General features: G+C 42.4%; 1 protein-coding gene across 1 annotated transcript in view; it reads left to right on the top strand.

Annotated features, from left to right (window-relative positions):
* NHERF4 (NHERF family PDZ scaffold protein 4) overlaps positions 1-13,218 on the top strand; it is a 76,571-nt gene that overhangs the window by 59,142 nt on the left and 4,211 nt on the right. Inside the window, exons 8-9 of the mRNA XM_077456808.1 lie at positions 2,548-2,744; positions 7,674-7,781. Coding sequence (XP_077312934.1) covers positions 2,548-2,744; positions 7,674-7,781 — 305 coding nt within the window. The remainder of the gene's footprint in view (positions 1-2,547; positions 2,745-7,673; positions 7,782-13,218) is intronic.

Below are 13,218 nucleotides of genomic sequence, written 5' to 3'. Positions count from 1 at the left end.
AGCTGTCTTGCCTACACACGGTCACACCAAATTCTGAACGCTGTAACGTACAACACATACGACTGGGCTAGAAAAAGGAAGTTCAATAGCCAATAGCCAATAGCTTCCGTCTCGTAGTTGAATCTGAGCATGCGTGATTTTTGGTGTATCAGAATTGCATACACACTATCGGAATTTCCGATAGAAAGTTTTTCCGTCTGGAAAATTGAGAGCATGCTATCAATTTTTAGCTGGCGGAAATTCAGACAGCTAAATTCTGATGGAGCATACACACGGTCGCATTTTCCGATGAAAAGATCTTTTTCTGGCCGGAATTCTGATCGTATGTACGCAGCATTAGAGTCTGCAAAAGTCTTGAAACTGGGGCGGAGGTTCATCCTCCAGCAGGACAACCCTAAACAAACAGCCAGAGCTACAATGGAATGGTTTAGATCAAATCATATTCATGTGTTAGGCCCAGTCAAAATCCAGACCTAAATCCAATTGTCAATCTGTGGCAAGACTTGAAAATTGTTGTTCACAGACGCTCTCCATCCAATCTGACAGAGCTTGAGCTATTTTGCAAAGAAAAATGGGAAAAAAATTCACTCTCTAGATGTGCAAAGCTGGAAGAGACATACCCAAGAAGACTTGTAGCAAAAGGTGGTTCTACAAAGTATTAGCCGAATGCAAATACAGTGCCTTGCGAAAGTATTCGGCCCCCTTGAACTTTTCAAACTTTTGCCACATTTCAGGCTTCAAACATAAAGATATAAAATTTAAATTTTTTGTGAAGAATCACCAACAAGTGGGACACAATTGTGAAGTGGAACGAAATCTATTGGATAATTTAAACTTTTTTTAGAAAATAAAAAACTGAAAAGTGGTGTGTGCAAAATTATTCGGCCCCTTTACTTTCAGTGCAGCAAACTCACTCCAGAAGTTCAGCGAGGATCCCTGAATGATCCAATGTTGTCCTAAGTGACTGATGGTGATAAATAGAATCCACCTGTGTGTAATCAAGTCTCTGTATAAATGCACCTGCTCTGTGATAGTCTCAGGGTTCTGTTGAAAGCGCAGAGAGCATCAAGAAGACCAAGGAACACACCAGGCAGGTCCGTAATACTGTTGTGGAGAAGTTTAAAGCCGGATTTGGATACAAAAAGATTTCCCAAGCTTTAAACATCCCAAGGAGCACTGTGCAAGCGATCATTTTGAAATGGAAGGAGTATCAGACCACTGCAAATCTACCAAGACCTCCCTCTAAACTTTCAGCTCAGACAAGGAGAAGACTGATCAGAGATGCAGCCAAGAGGCCCATGATCACTCTGGATGAACTGCAGAGAACTACAGCTGAGGTGGGAGAGTCTGTCCATAGGACAACAATCAGTCGTACACTGCACAAATCTGGCCTTTATGAAAGAGTGGCAAGAAGAAAGCCATTTCTCAAAGATATCCATAAAAAGTCTTGTCTAAAGTTTGCCACAAGCCACCTGGGAGACACACCAAACATGTGGAAGAAGGTGCTCTGGTCAGATGAAACCAAAATCGAACTTTTTGCCCACAATGCAAAACGATATGTTTGGTGTAAAAGCAACACAGCTCATCACCCTCAACACACCATCCCCACTGTCAAACATGGCGGTGGCAGCATCATGGTTTGGGCCTGCCTTTCTTCAGCAGGGACAGGGAAGATGGTTAAAATTGAGGGGAAGATGGATGCAGCCAAATACAGGACCATTCTGGATGAAAACCTGTTGGAGTCTACAAAAGACCTGATACTGGGACGGAGATTTATCTTCCAACAAGACAATGATCCCAAACATACAGCAAAATCTACAAAGGAATGGTTCACAAATAAACGTATCCAGGTGTTAGAATGGCCAAGTCAAAGTCCAGACCTGAATCCAATCGAGAATCTGTGGAAAGAGCTGAAAACTGCTGTTCACAAACGCTCTCCATCCAACCTCACTGAGCTCAAGCTGTTTTGCAAGGAAGAATGGGCAAGAATTTCAGTCTCTCGATGTGCAAAACTGATAGAGACATACCCCAAGTGACTTGCAGCTGTAATCGCAGCAAAAGGTGGCTCTACAAAGTATTAATGCACGCCCCACTTTTCATTTTTTTATTAGTTAAAAAAGTTTAAAAAACCCAATAGATTTCATTCCACTTCACAATTGTGTCCCACTTGTCGGTGATTCTTTACAAAAAATAAAAATGTTATATCTTTATGTTTGAAGCCTGAAATGTGGCAAAAGGTTGAAAAGGGGGCCGAATACTTTCGCAAGGCACTGTAGACGCCACACTTTTCACAGATTTATTTGTAAAACAATTTGAAAACCATTCATCATTTTCCTTCCACTTCACAATTATGTTCCACTTTGTGTTGGACTACTCTATCACATAAAATCCCAATAAAATAAATTTTGTTTTTTTGTTATGTTTTTTACATATTTGGCTGTAACATGACAAAATGTGGAACATTTCAAGGGGTATGAGTAGTTTTTCAAGACACTGTATATTATCAAGGAAATTTATCCTTGCATTTTGTCTTATTTTGCCAACCAGGACAATTCTTACGTGAGCTGGATCCAGGACTGCCAGCAGAGGTTTCTGGGATGCGAGAAGGAGACCGTCTGCTAGCAGTAAATGGTCAGAGTGTGCAGAACCTGGAACATGAAGACATCGTCAACCTCATTCAGCAAAGTGGAAATCAAGTCAGTCTGGTTGTTATCAGCAATGAAGGAGACAGATTCTACACTGAGGTAATGGACCGATAATGCTATAAAGGTTTAATGTGCCTCATCCCATTTTAGATTTTCATATAAACACTTACAGGGCCTTTTACAGAAATGATAAATATTGTATGGTAAAGTACAGCCACGTCAGCCCACATATATTACATTGCCAGCAGGGGCGGGCTGGGCCGGGGGGCAGGGTGGCAATTTCCCCCTAGGCTGCCCTAACAATATACACATAATGGCCGGCGGCCACTGCTCCCGTTTTTTTTTTTTTTGGGTCAGGGCAGGGGCTGCCAGCTGAGGCAGAGGGAGGGGCGCGGAAACTCAAGAGGCACTCACACTCACTTATGTAGTGGAGGCCGCTCTGTTCCCGCACCTCCCGTCGGTCGCGCTCACACTAATCCACTGACAGTGGAGTGAGAGCCAACCTGACCTGTCAGTTCGTGTGGGGGATTCCCCCCCCCCCCCCCCCTCCTCTCCTCTCCTCTCCTCTCCTCTCCTCCTCCGAAGTTTGCAGCCTGTGTGAGCGTCCGCCCACTCTGTTCCCTCCCCTGCTTCCTCATTGGTAGAGGGAGGGAGCCCATCAGAGCCTCCAGCAGCTGCAAAGCATCATGGGACATGTAGTCCTAGTGGCCTAATAGCAATTCCTGGGCGCAAAAAATTCCCTAGCCTGACCACAGGAAGAGAACAAACGAGAGGCTGTGGGGGAGCAGACTGTCACCCCATGAGGCTGATCCTAAAGACAGAACACAGATAATGTAAGTTTTTTGGTAAATGTGTTTTTTTTATTTTTTATTACACTATGAAGATTTCTCACTTCTTTCCCATTGTTTCAAGCTGGGAGCTGATATTATTAACCCCTTCATGCCTAAACCTTTTTTGACACTTGTTTACAAGTAACAAATCTTTTGTTAGAAAATTACTTAGAACCCCCAAGCATTATAGCATTATATATATATATATATATATATATATATATATATATATATATATATATATATATATATAAATTTTTTTTTTTTTTTTTTTTTTTTTTTTAGCAGAGACCCTAGAGAATAAAATGGCAATTGTTGCAATATTTTATGTCACACGGTATTTATGTAGCTGTTTTTCAAATACAATTTTTTTTGGAAGAAATACACTTTCATTAATTTACCACTTCAATACCGGGCATTTTCATCCCTTCCTGCCCAGGTCAGTTTTCATTGTGCGGTCATGCAACATTGTACCCAAATTAATTTTTTCCAACAAATAGAGCTTTCTTTTGGTGGTATTTGATCACCTCTGCGGTTTTTATTATTTGCACTTTAAACAAAAAAAGAGTGCCAACTTTAACCACTTCAGCCCCGGACCATTTTACTGGCCAAAGACCAGACCACTTTTTTGCGATTCGGGCACTGCGTCGCTTTAAGGCGGAGATCCACCCTAAAGTGGACCTTCCGCTCATTGGAATCCTCCCCCCCTCCGGCGCCACAATTGGCACCTTTCAGGGGGGAGGGGGTGCAGGTACCTGTACAGTACAGGTATCTGCACCCACTTCCGGGATAGCTCTCTGCGGAAAGGGGCGTAGATTACGCCCCTTTCCGAAAGTCCCCCGCTGCCTGCTGGGAAACACACAGATCCCAGAGGCAGCAGGTCCATCCTTATTGCGCAGCACGACTCGCACATGCGCAGTAGGGAACCGGGAAATGAAGCCGAAAGGCTCCACTTCCTGATTCCTCTACCCAAGATGGCGGCAGCAGCACCCGAGAGACTATCGCGAGATCGGCTTCGGGTGCCGACATCGCGGGCGCGCTGGACAGGTAAGTGTCACTATTTTAAAAGTGAGCAGCTGCAGTATTTGTAGCTGCTGGCTTTAAAAAAAAAAAAAAAACGCGGACTCCCGGCGAACTCCCTTTTTAACTGACAATTGCGCGGTCGTGCGATGTGGCTCCCAAACAAAATTGACGTCCTTTTTTTCCCACAAATAGAGCTTTCTTTTGGTGGTATTTGATCACCTCTGCGGTTTTTATTTTTTGCGCTATAAACAAAAATAGAGCGACAATTTTGAAAAAAAACGCATTATTTTTTTACTTTTTGTTATAATAAATATCTCCCAAAAATATATAAAAATAATAATTTTTCCCTCAGTTTAGGCCGATACGTATTCTTCTACATATTTTTGGTAAAAAAAAAATCGCAATAAGCGATTATTGATTTGTTTGCGCAAAAGTTATAGCGTTTACAAAATAGGGGATAGTTTTATGGCATTTTTAGTAATAATTTTTTTTTACTAGTAATGGCGGCGATCAGTGATTTTTATTGTGACTGCGACATTACGGCAGACACATCGGACATTTTTGACACATTTTTGGGACCATTGTCATTTATACAGCAATCACTGCTATACAAATGCAGTGATTCCTGTGTAAATGACACTGGCAGTGAAGGGGTTAACCAGGGGGTGGCAGTGTAGGGGTTAAGTGTTCCTAGGGGTGTGTTACTAACTGGGGGGGGGGTCACTGATCTCTGCTCCAATCACATGGAGCAGAGATCAGCGTCATTTGTTGCTAGGCAGAACGGGGAGATGCTGTTTACAACAGCATCTCTCCGTTCAGCCGCCCCGTGAGACGATCGCGGGTATGCCCGTGGCGATCGAGTCCGCGGGACCCGCGACCGGACTCACCGGGGTCCTGACCAGATTGGACGTACCTGTACGCCAATATGCCTGCCTGTGCCATTGTGCCGACGTACATCGGCGTGCGCTGGTCGGGAACTGGTTAAAAAAAACACAATATTTTTTACTTTTTGCTATAATATGCCAACTTAAGCCTTAACAGTTTAGGCTGATGTGTAATTTTCTACATATTTTTGGTAAAAAAAATTGCGATAAGCAGTAATAAGTTATAGCGTCTACAAAATAGGTTATTGATTTATGTAATTTTTTTTCTTTTTTTTTTTTTTTACTAGTAATGCTGCAATTTTTATTGTGACTGTGACATTGCGGTGGACAGATCGGACACTTTTGACCCTATTTTGGGATCAGTGACTTTTATACAGCGATCAGTGCTATAAAAATGCACTGATTACTGTATAAATATCACTGGAAGGGAAGGGGTTAACACTAGGGGGCAATCAAGGGGTTAAATGTGTTACCTAGGGAGTGATTCTAACTGTGGGGGAGATGGGACTGACTAGGGAGGAGACCAATCCTATATACTAGGAACATACGATCTGTCTCCTCTCCCCTGACAGGACGTGGATCTGTGTATTTACACACACAGATCCACATTCCTGCTCTGTCATGAGCGATTGCGGGTGCCCGGCAGATATCACAGCAACCGGGTACGTGCATCGGCTCCTCTGTGACGTGTACCTCAGTGTACTGCCAGGAAGCCAAGGATGTCCTATGATAAAGAGCACACTGGTGACATCTATCATAGAACCTGGTCGAGGAGGCACGACTTCATATGAGAGAAGCCGCACTGGGTAAGCGGGAGATCTCCGCTCTGTGTTATCCAGCAGCTTTTCTCTCTCTAATCCCCATGCACTGAACAGACTGCATTGATGGGCACTGACAAGGCTGAGCTGATGGGCACTGGTGAGGCTGCATTGATGGGCACTGACAAGGCTGAGCTGATGGGCACTGGTGAGGCTGCATTGATGAGCACTGATGAGGCTGCATTGATAGGCATTGGTGAGGCTGCATTGATGGGCACTGTTGATGGTGAGCTGATTCGTGGATTAATGGGCCACTTGACTAGACTTGCCCCCCAGGCCTAAGGCTGCCAGCCCTCCCCTGATTGCCAGATTGTGAAAAATTGATCTCTTGGAATAATTCATTAATTTAGCAAGACCTACATCTACACCAAATATTAGATGCACTGAGATTTGTAGGCATATATGAAAGTAACACTTGTTTCCCTTATAAAGGTGTCAGATCTCAGCATCTTGAGTTTCTGACATGAGAAATACAATGTTTTATCTTCTCACACCTTTAAATCACACACACGGAATTCTCTCGGAAAAAGCTCTGATGGTTTTCCCGACGGAATTCCGACTGAATTTGGCTCAAGCTGTCTTGCCTACACACGGTCACATCAAATTCCGATCATTTATAACGCAGTGACGTACAACACGTACGACGTGAGTAGAAAAAGGAAGTTTAATAGCCAGTAGCCAATAGCTTCTGTCTCGTAGTTGAATCTAAGCATGCATGATTTTTGGCGTGGCAGAATTGCATACACACGATCGCAATTACCGATAGAAAGTTTTTCCATCGGGAAAATTGAGAACATGCTATAAATTTTTGGCTGGCGGAAATTCGGACAGCTAAATTCCGATGGAGCATACACACGGTCGCATTTTCCGATGAAAAGCTCTCATCGGTCTTTTTGTGGCCGGAATTCCGATCGTGTGTACGCTGCATTAGACACCTCCAAGAGGTAATTTTCCTCTAAAGTGACCCTTTCAGGGGGTCAGCAGCAGAGGTGAATCCTCATAGCTCTGTGTTGAAAAATATCACTGCCATGCTATTAGCACCAAACACGTCCACCTTCCAATCTTCCACATTCAGTCTTCTACATTATATTCCTTACCATTGCCCTAGCTATTTTATGTTGTATATTTAGCTATGGATTTATGTATACAATTATAAAGGACCATTGATTTTTTTTTGCGCAAACATTTTAAAGAACATTGGCCTATTCACTTTGGTCCTTGATCTCGCATTCTGATGTCCCCACCACATTAATGCACTCGTGCAGTAAGTAATATGTACAGATATCTGGATTGTATGAGGAAACTGGATCACCCATAGGTATGCAGAAACAAGAAGATACCAGCTCTGTGCAAATAATGTCCTTGATGGAAATTAAACCCAGAATATACTCAGGAACGTCATCTAAGAAATGCATATAATAGCAGTAGTGATGCAATCGCCATATTTTCTAATGCTGTTTTTCTCTTAATCAGATTGGTGTTTCACCTTTGCTATTTTATGAAGATCAAACCGTTGACATTGTATCTACTCATGTTAAAGAATCAAATGGACAAATGTTGCAAGAATCCAAAATGAAACAGGTATGATACATGATAGAAACACACATTGCTGCCATGTGCAAGGACTAATAACCTATGAATGGTTACTGATAAAACCACAGGGTTAAAAAAATATAGTTAAGCCATTAACAAAAAAAACAGGGACTACGAATATATTTAAATACTATTTAGCCACTTAAGCCCCGGACCAATTTGCAGCCAAAGGACCAAGCCCCTTTTTGCGATTCTGCACTGCGTTGCTTTAACTGACAATTGCGCGGTCATGCGACGTGGCTCCCAAACAAAATTGGCGTCCTTTTTTCCCACAAATAGAGCTTTATTTTGGTGGTATTTGATCACCTCTGCGGTTTTTATTTTGTGCGCTATAAACAAAAATAGAGCGACAATTTTGAAAAAAATTCTATATTTTTTACTTTTTGCTATAATAAATATCACCAAAAATATATATAAAAAATTTTTTTTCCCTCAGTTTAGAACGATACGTATTCTTCTACATATTTTTGCTAAAAAAAAATAAAAATCGTGATTATTGATTGGTTTGCACAAAAGTTATAGCGTTTACAAAATAGGGGATAGTTTTAAAGCATTTTTATTAATATATATATATATATATATATATATATATATATATATATATATATATATATATATATATATATATATTTTTTTTTTTTTTAATAGTAATGGCAGCGATCAGCGATTTTTATTGTGACTGCGACATTATGGCGGACACATCGGACATTTTTGACACATTTTTGGGACCATTGTCATTTATACAGCTATTTAAATGCACTGATTCCTGTGTAAATGACACTGGCAGTGAAGGGGTTAACCACTAGGGGGCAGTGTAGGGGTTAAGTATGTCCTGGGGAGTGTTTCTAACTGTGAGGGTGGCTACGTGTGACAAGTCACTGATCTCTGCTCCCGATCACAGGGAGCAGAGATCAGTGGCACTGTCACTAGGCAGAATGGGGAGATGCTTGTTTACATTAGCATCTCCCTGTTCTTCCTCTCCGTGAGACGATCGCGGGTATCCCCATGGCAATCGAGTCAACGGGACCCGCGACTCGACTCATGTAGCTTGCCGCGGGCAAATGTGTAAATGACACTGGCAGTGGAGGAGTTAACCACTAGGGGGCAGTGTAGGGGTTATGTGTGACGTTATGTGTTTTTTTTTATTGTAGGGGGTGTGGTCTGGCATGTGATGTCACTGATCGTCTTTCCCTATAACAGGTGACAGCCACAGTAGGAAGCACGGGGAGAGGTTTGTTTACACAGACCTCTCCTTGTTCTTCAGCTCTGTGACCCAATCGTGGGACACCAGGGGCAATCGGGTCCGCTGGTCCCGTGGCCACGGTCATGGAACTCAGGACCAGGTTGGGAGCGCGCCGCCGGTGGCGCGCTCCTGATCCATGGCTGGGCACTTAAAGAGCCACGTACAGGTACGTGATTGTGCCCAGCCGTGCCATTCTGCCGACAAATATGTGCAGGAGGAGGTCCTTAAGCAGTTAAAAAAACACTAACATTTGGCCAAAGCCTTTCAGCCAGTTGTGTTGATTACCTTGAAGCAGCAAAAATGTGCAATTGTAGCAAACTTTTCAGGTTTTAGGTGTGCTGTAACAAATGGTAGTTCAGATATCAGCGTGCTGCCACCAATACATGATAGATACAGTGTCAAACTAACTTTGCAGCCACGGATATGATGTGATGATAGGCTCACTCAGAGATTTTCCAGCTCAGGGGCCACAATCGGAGTTGCAGCAGACTGAGTGAGCGCGGCTGGAATTGGTTAACTCCGCGGTTAACTGATTAGCCAACAGCTGTCACCCCGTGTTTTTTTTTTCCAGAAAAACAAGCTGCTTACAATATCTATATTAACATTTCTGACTAATAAAAAAATGTCTGTAATGCACATTGTCACACCAGACAGGGATATTTCAGAGATTTACAATATAGTAGCTCTTCTTTGAAAGACGTGGATTTTTTTTAGTTATTATTTAGAACATCTATAATGATTATTCAAATTATTGTTTAATAAAGGAAAGGGGAAGACAATGCAAACAAAATATTTGCAGAAAATGGTATTTTACAAAATATCAGCAGACAAAATAAATGTGAAAAAAAAAAAGAAGAAGAGTAACTAAAATGTCTCTAAATTATAAGACTTTTTTAAGATAATGCATTCCCCGCATTAAGGCAAAAAAACTCCCCACTAACTGTTCCCCATACCCCCCCCCCCTTTAAACACTTACCCAAGGCTGTCAGCGATCCAGTATTGTACCCAGCTACAGGTGTTCTCTCTTCTTGGTCTAACAGGAGACTCAGGCAGCATCGGGAGCCATTGGCTACTGAGGAAGGAGTGGGGGGTGTGACAGAGCATGCTACTGGTGCACACGCAAGAGAGGAGGAGCGGACAGTGCTGACAGGGGACTCCAGAAGAGGAGGCAAGGGACTGCTCTGTGCAACATCATTGCACAGAGCAGGTAAGTATAACACCTTTTTTATTTTAATAAAAAAAAATTTGGCTTTACAATCACTTTAAAGAAGAAGGAAAGACTCTCTACTACTCTATACTAAGTAAGCTTTAAATGTTGCCTTCCCTCTGCCTTTGCTAATTCTGCACATTGTTTCTAATTAAAAAAACTGTGTAAATACCTATTTTTTTATTTTAATCTGTTTCTTAGCACTCACATGATTGCACAGGATCGAGTTCTGGGCAGCTGCTGCCCCTGGTGAGAGGAGACCTCAGAAATGGCTAGAGCTATGGGCCAATGGAGTGACATCACTGCTCTGGTAATTACTCAATATTGCTGATTATCGCAGCAGCTGTCCAGGACCTGGAGCTGTGCAGTCATGTGAGCGCTAAGAAACAAATTGTGAAAAGGGTATTAACAATGTGCAGTAGTTTTTAAAGCAGAGGGAAGGCAACATTTAAAGCTTACTTGGTATGATTTTCACTTTCGTGGTAAAGGAGAGATGAAGACTGCTGATGCAGTTCCTAATTTCTGGTCCCTGAGAAGGGTGTTGACAAAAATTACCTGACCAGTCAGGGGGTCTGAGCAGCGGCGTAACTACCAGGGCCGCAGAGGTTGCGCTTGCGACTGGGCCCTGGTGTTCCGCAACTGTGGGGCCCCAGGCAGTGTAGGATAGGAGATTCAGTCTGTAAATGTAGGGACTGGTGGCTACAGCTGAGCCGAGTGTCTATGACACTCTCGCCCAGCCCAGTGAGCACACTCCCCTTCACGGATGGGATAGGAGAATACAACCTGCTCCTCCTATCACCCCTGCTCCTCCTGTGTCTGCCCAGACCACCCACACTCCTATTCCCTTAAGGACTATCTTCTGCCCGTTATATGACAAAACCATGTGCCTGATGATAATATTGTCAAGGGCCAATTATATCATAAGGTAAGGAAGTGAACAACATGCTTTTCCACACTGCAAATTATTTTTCTCCGGTCCTGGTGGTTGGGCAGAGCTGCGAATGAGTGTAGGGAAGGCCAAAATGTGCTGCTGGTGAGGTCATTATTGCAGGCTTCCTGCATTCTGTCTCAGCAGTGGCTTTCAGACCAATCCCTCAGTCAACTCACAACCAAAAAAATAGAAGTGACATATGGGACATCCATATCAGTTCTGATTTTTCCTAAATCTTGTGATGCAGAAAAAAGGGACCCCTGTAATCCCTATGGGTGGCTAAATATGATCAGTTGTGCGATTCACCCATCATATATGGTCAGTCAGTAAAAGTGGACCCGGGCATAAACTTTTTACATTTGTTCTGACGAACCTGAAGGAACCCGAAGGTGAGTAGATATAAGTGGACACACATCCACTTATACCTGACCACCCATTGCAGTCTGCTTTTGTAAACACAGGTTAAAAATGGACTGATGGAAATGCTGCCAAGTCTTGCATCCCCCTGGACAAAATCCACAGCCTCCAACAATCAGCTGTTGGCTACACAAAGTAGAAGAAATAAATAAGATGGAGGATCTAATACTTTCAGCGCAACACAAATGAAAAATACTCCAAGCTTTGGTGGCTGTGGAATATGTTTGTTATTTCTGATGAAGGAATAGCTATGTTTTGTTCATAAACACCACAAAATAGGCTTGGTTGAGGTTACACCTCACTACCCCAGGATTCATATACAATAATATTCCCCCCCCCCATTTTTTTTCCCTTTCTCCCATTCCCCCCCCCCATTTATTTTCCTTTCTCCCATCCTCCCCCCGCATTTCTTTTCCTTTCTCCCACCCCCCCCCCGCATTTCTTTTCCTTTCTCCCATCCCCCCCGCATTTCTTTTCCTTTCTCCCATCCCCCCCCCCCGCATTTCTTTTCCTTTCTACCATACCCCCTCCCCCCGCATTTCTTTTCCTTTCTACCATCCCCCCTCCCCCCCGCATTTCTTTTCCTTTCTCCCATCCCCCCTCCCCCCGCATTTCTTTTCCTTTCTCCCATCCCCCCTCCCCCCGCATTTCTTTTCCTTTCTCCCATCCCCCCCCGCATTTCTTTTCCTTTCTACCATCCCCCCCTCCCCCCCCCCCCCGCATTTATTTTCCTTTCTCCCATCCCCCCCCCCTTTTTCTTCTAGTCTCTTCCAATCTTCTTTAATTTCTCCCAATTTATTATTTTCTTACTGTGTAAACGGAAAAGGACATAGGCAGCTCCTTATTACACACATTCAGGGATTCATTTCCTAGACTTTAGAATGAAGTGCTATTCTCTTCCGGAACTGCATTCTACTGATGTTATGTATATTTTGAGTTGATTTCATGGTTTAGAGATCTCACATGCAATTTATTTGAATGTATTGTAGATTATACATTAATGCCTTGGAAATGCCTCCTGTGGTTTAAATAATATATTTGAAATAAATAAAAAAAGGACTGATGGATCGTGAAAGGGCAATTCCTGTTCTCTAATAAATACTCATGGCTTGGAAATATTTGTATTGCACTAAATTATGATAAGTTCAATAGGGCAGAGAAAAAAAGTACAACTATACTAAAGTAGAATATGAAGTGTACCATTCAAAATAGCAATATATTACAGTGTTTCTCAACTCCAGTCCTCAAAGCGCCATAACAGGTCATGTTTTCAGGATTTTCCTCAGATGAAACAGCTGTGGTATTTACTAAGGCAGTGAAACTGATCAAATCACCTGTGCAAAATAATAGAAAGCCTGAAAACATGACCTGTTGGTGCGCCTTGAGGACTGGAGTTGAGAAACACTGCTATATTATATCTGTTAAATATGATTATATATGTTACATATAATTGATGTGTGGCATATCATCTAATTTATTAAGCTGTAACATTATTATTCATAGGTTCAATACGACAGAGAAAAAAGTTGAAATAGAACTATGCTAAAGTAGGATATTCAGTGTAACACTGATAATAGCACTAATATATATATATATATATATATATATATATATATATATATATATA

This window comes from Lithobates pipiens, unplaced genomic scaffold, assembly GCF_037356315.1.
Source record: "Lithobates pipiens isolate NorthernLeopardFrog02 unplaced genomic scaffold, aLitPip1_a1.2 Scaffold_27, whole genome shotgun sequence".
NCBI lineage: Eukaryota > Metazoa > Chordata > Amphibia > Anura > Ranidae > Lithobates > Lithobates pipiens.
Note: the sequence above shows the minus strand (reverse complement) of the source record. Positions and strands in the feature narration are given on the sequence as shown.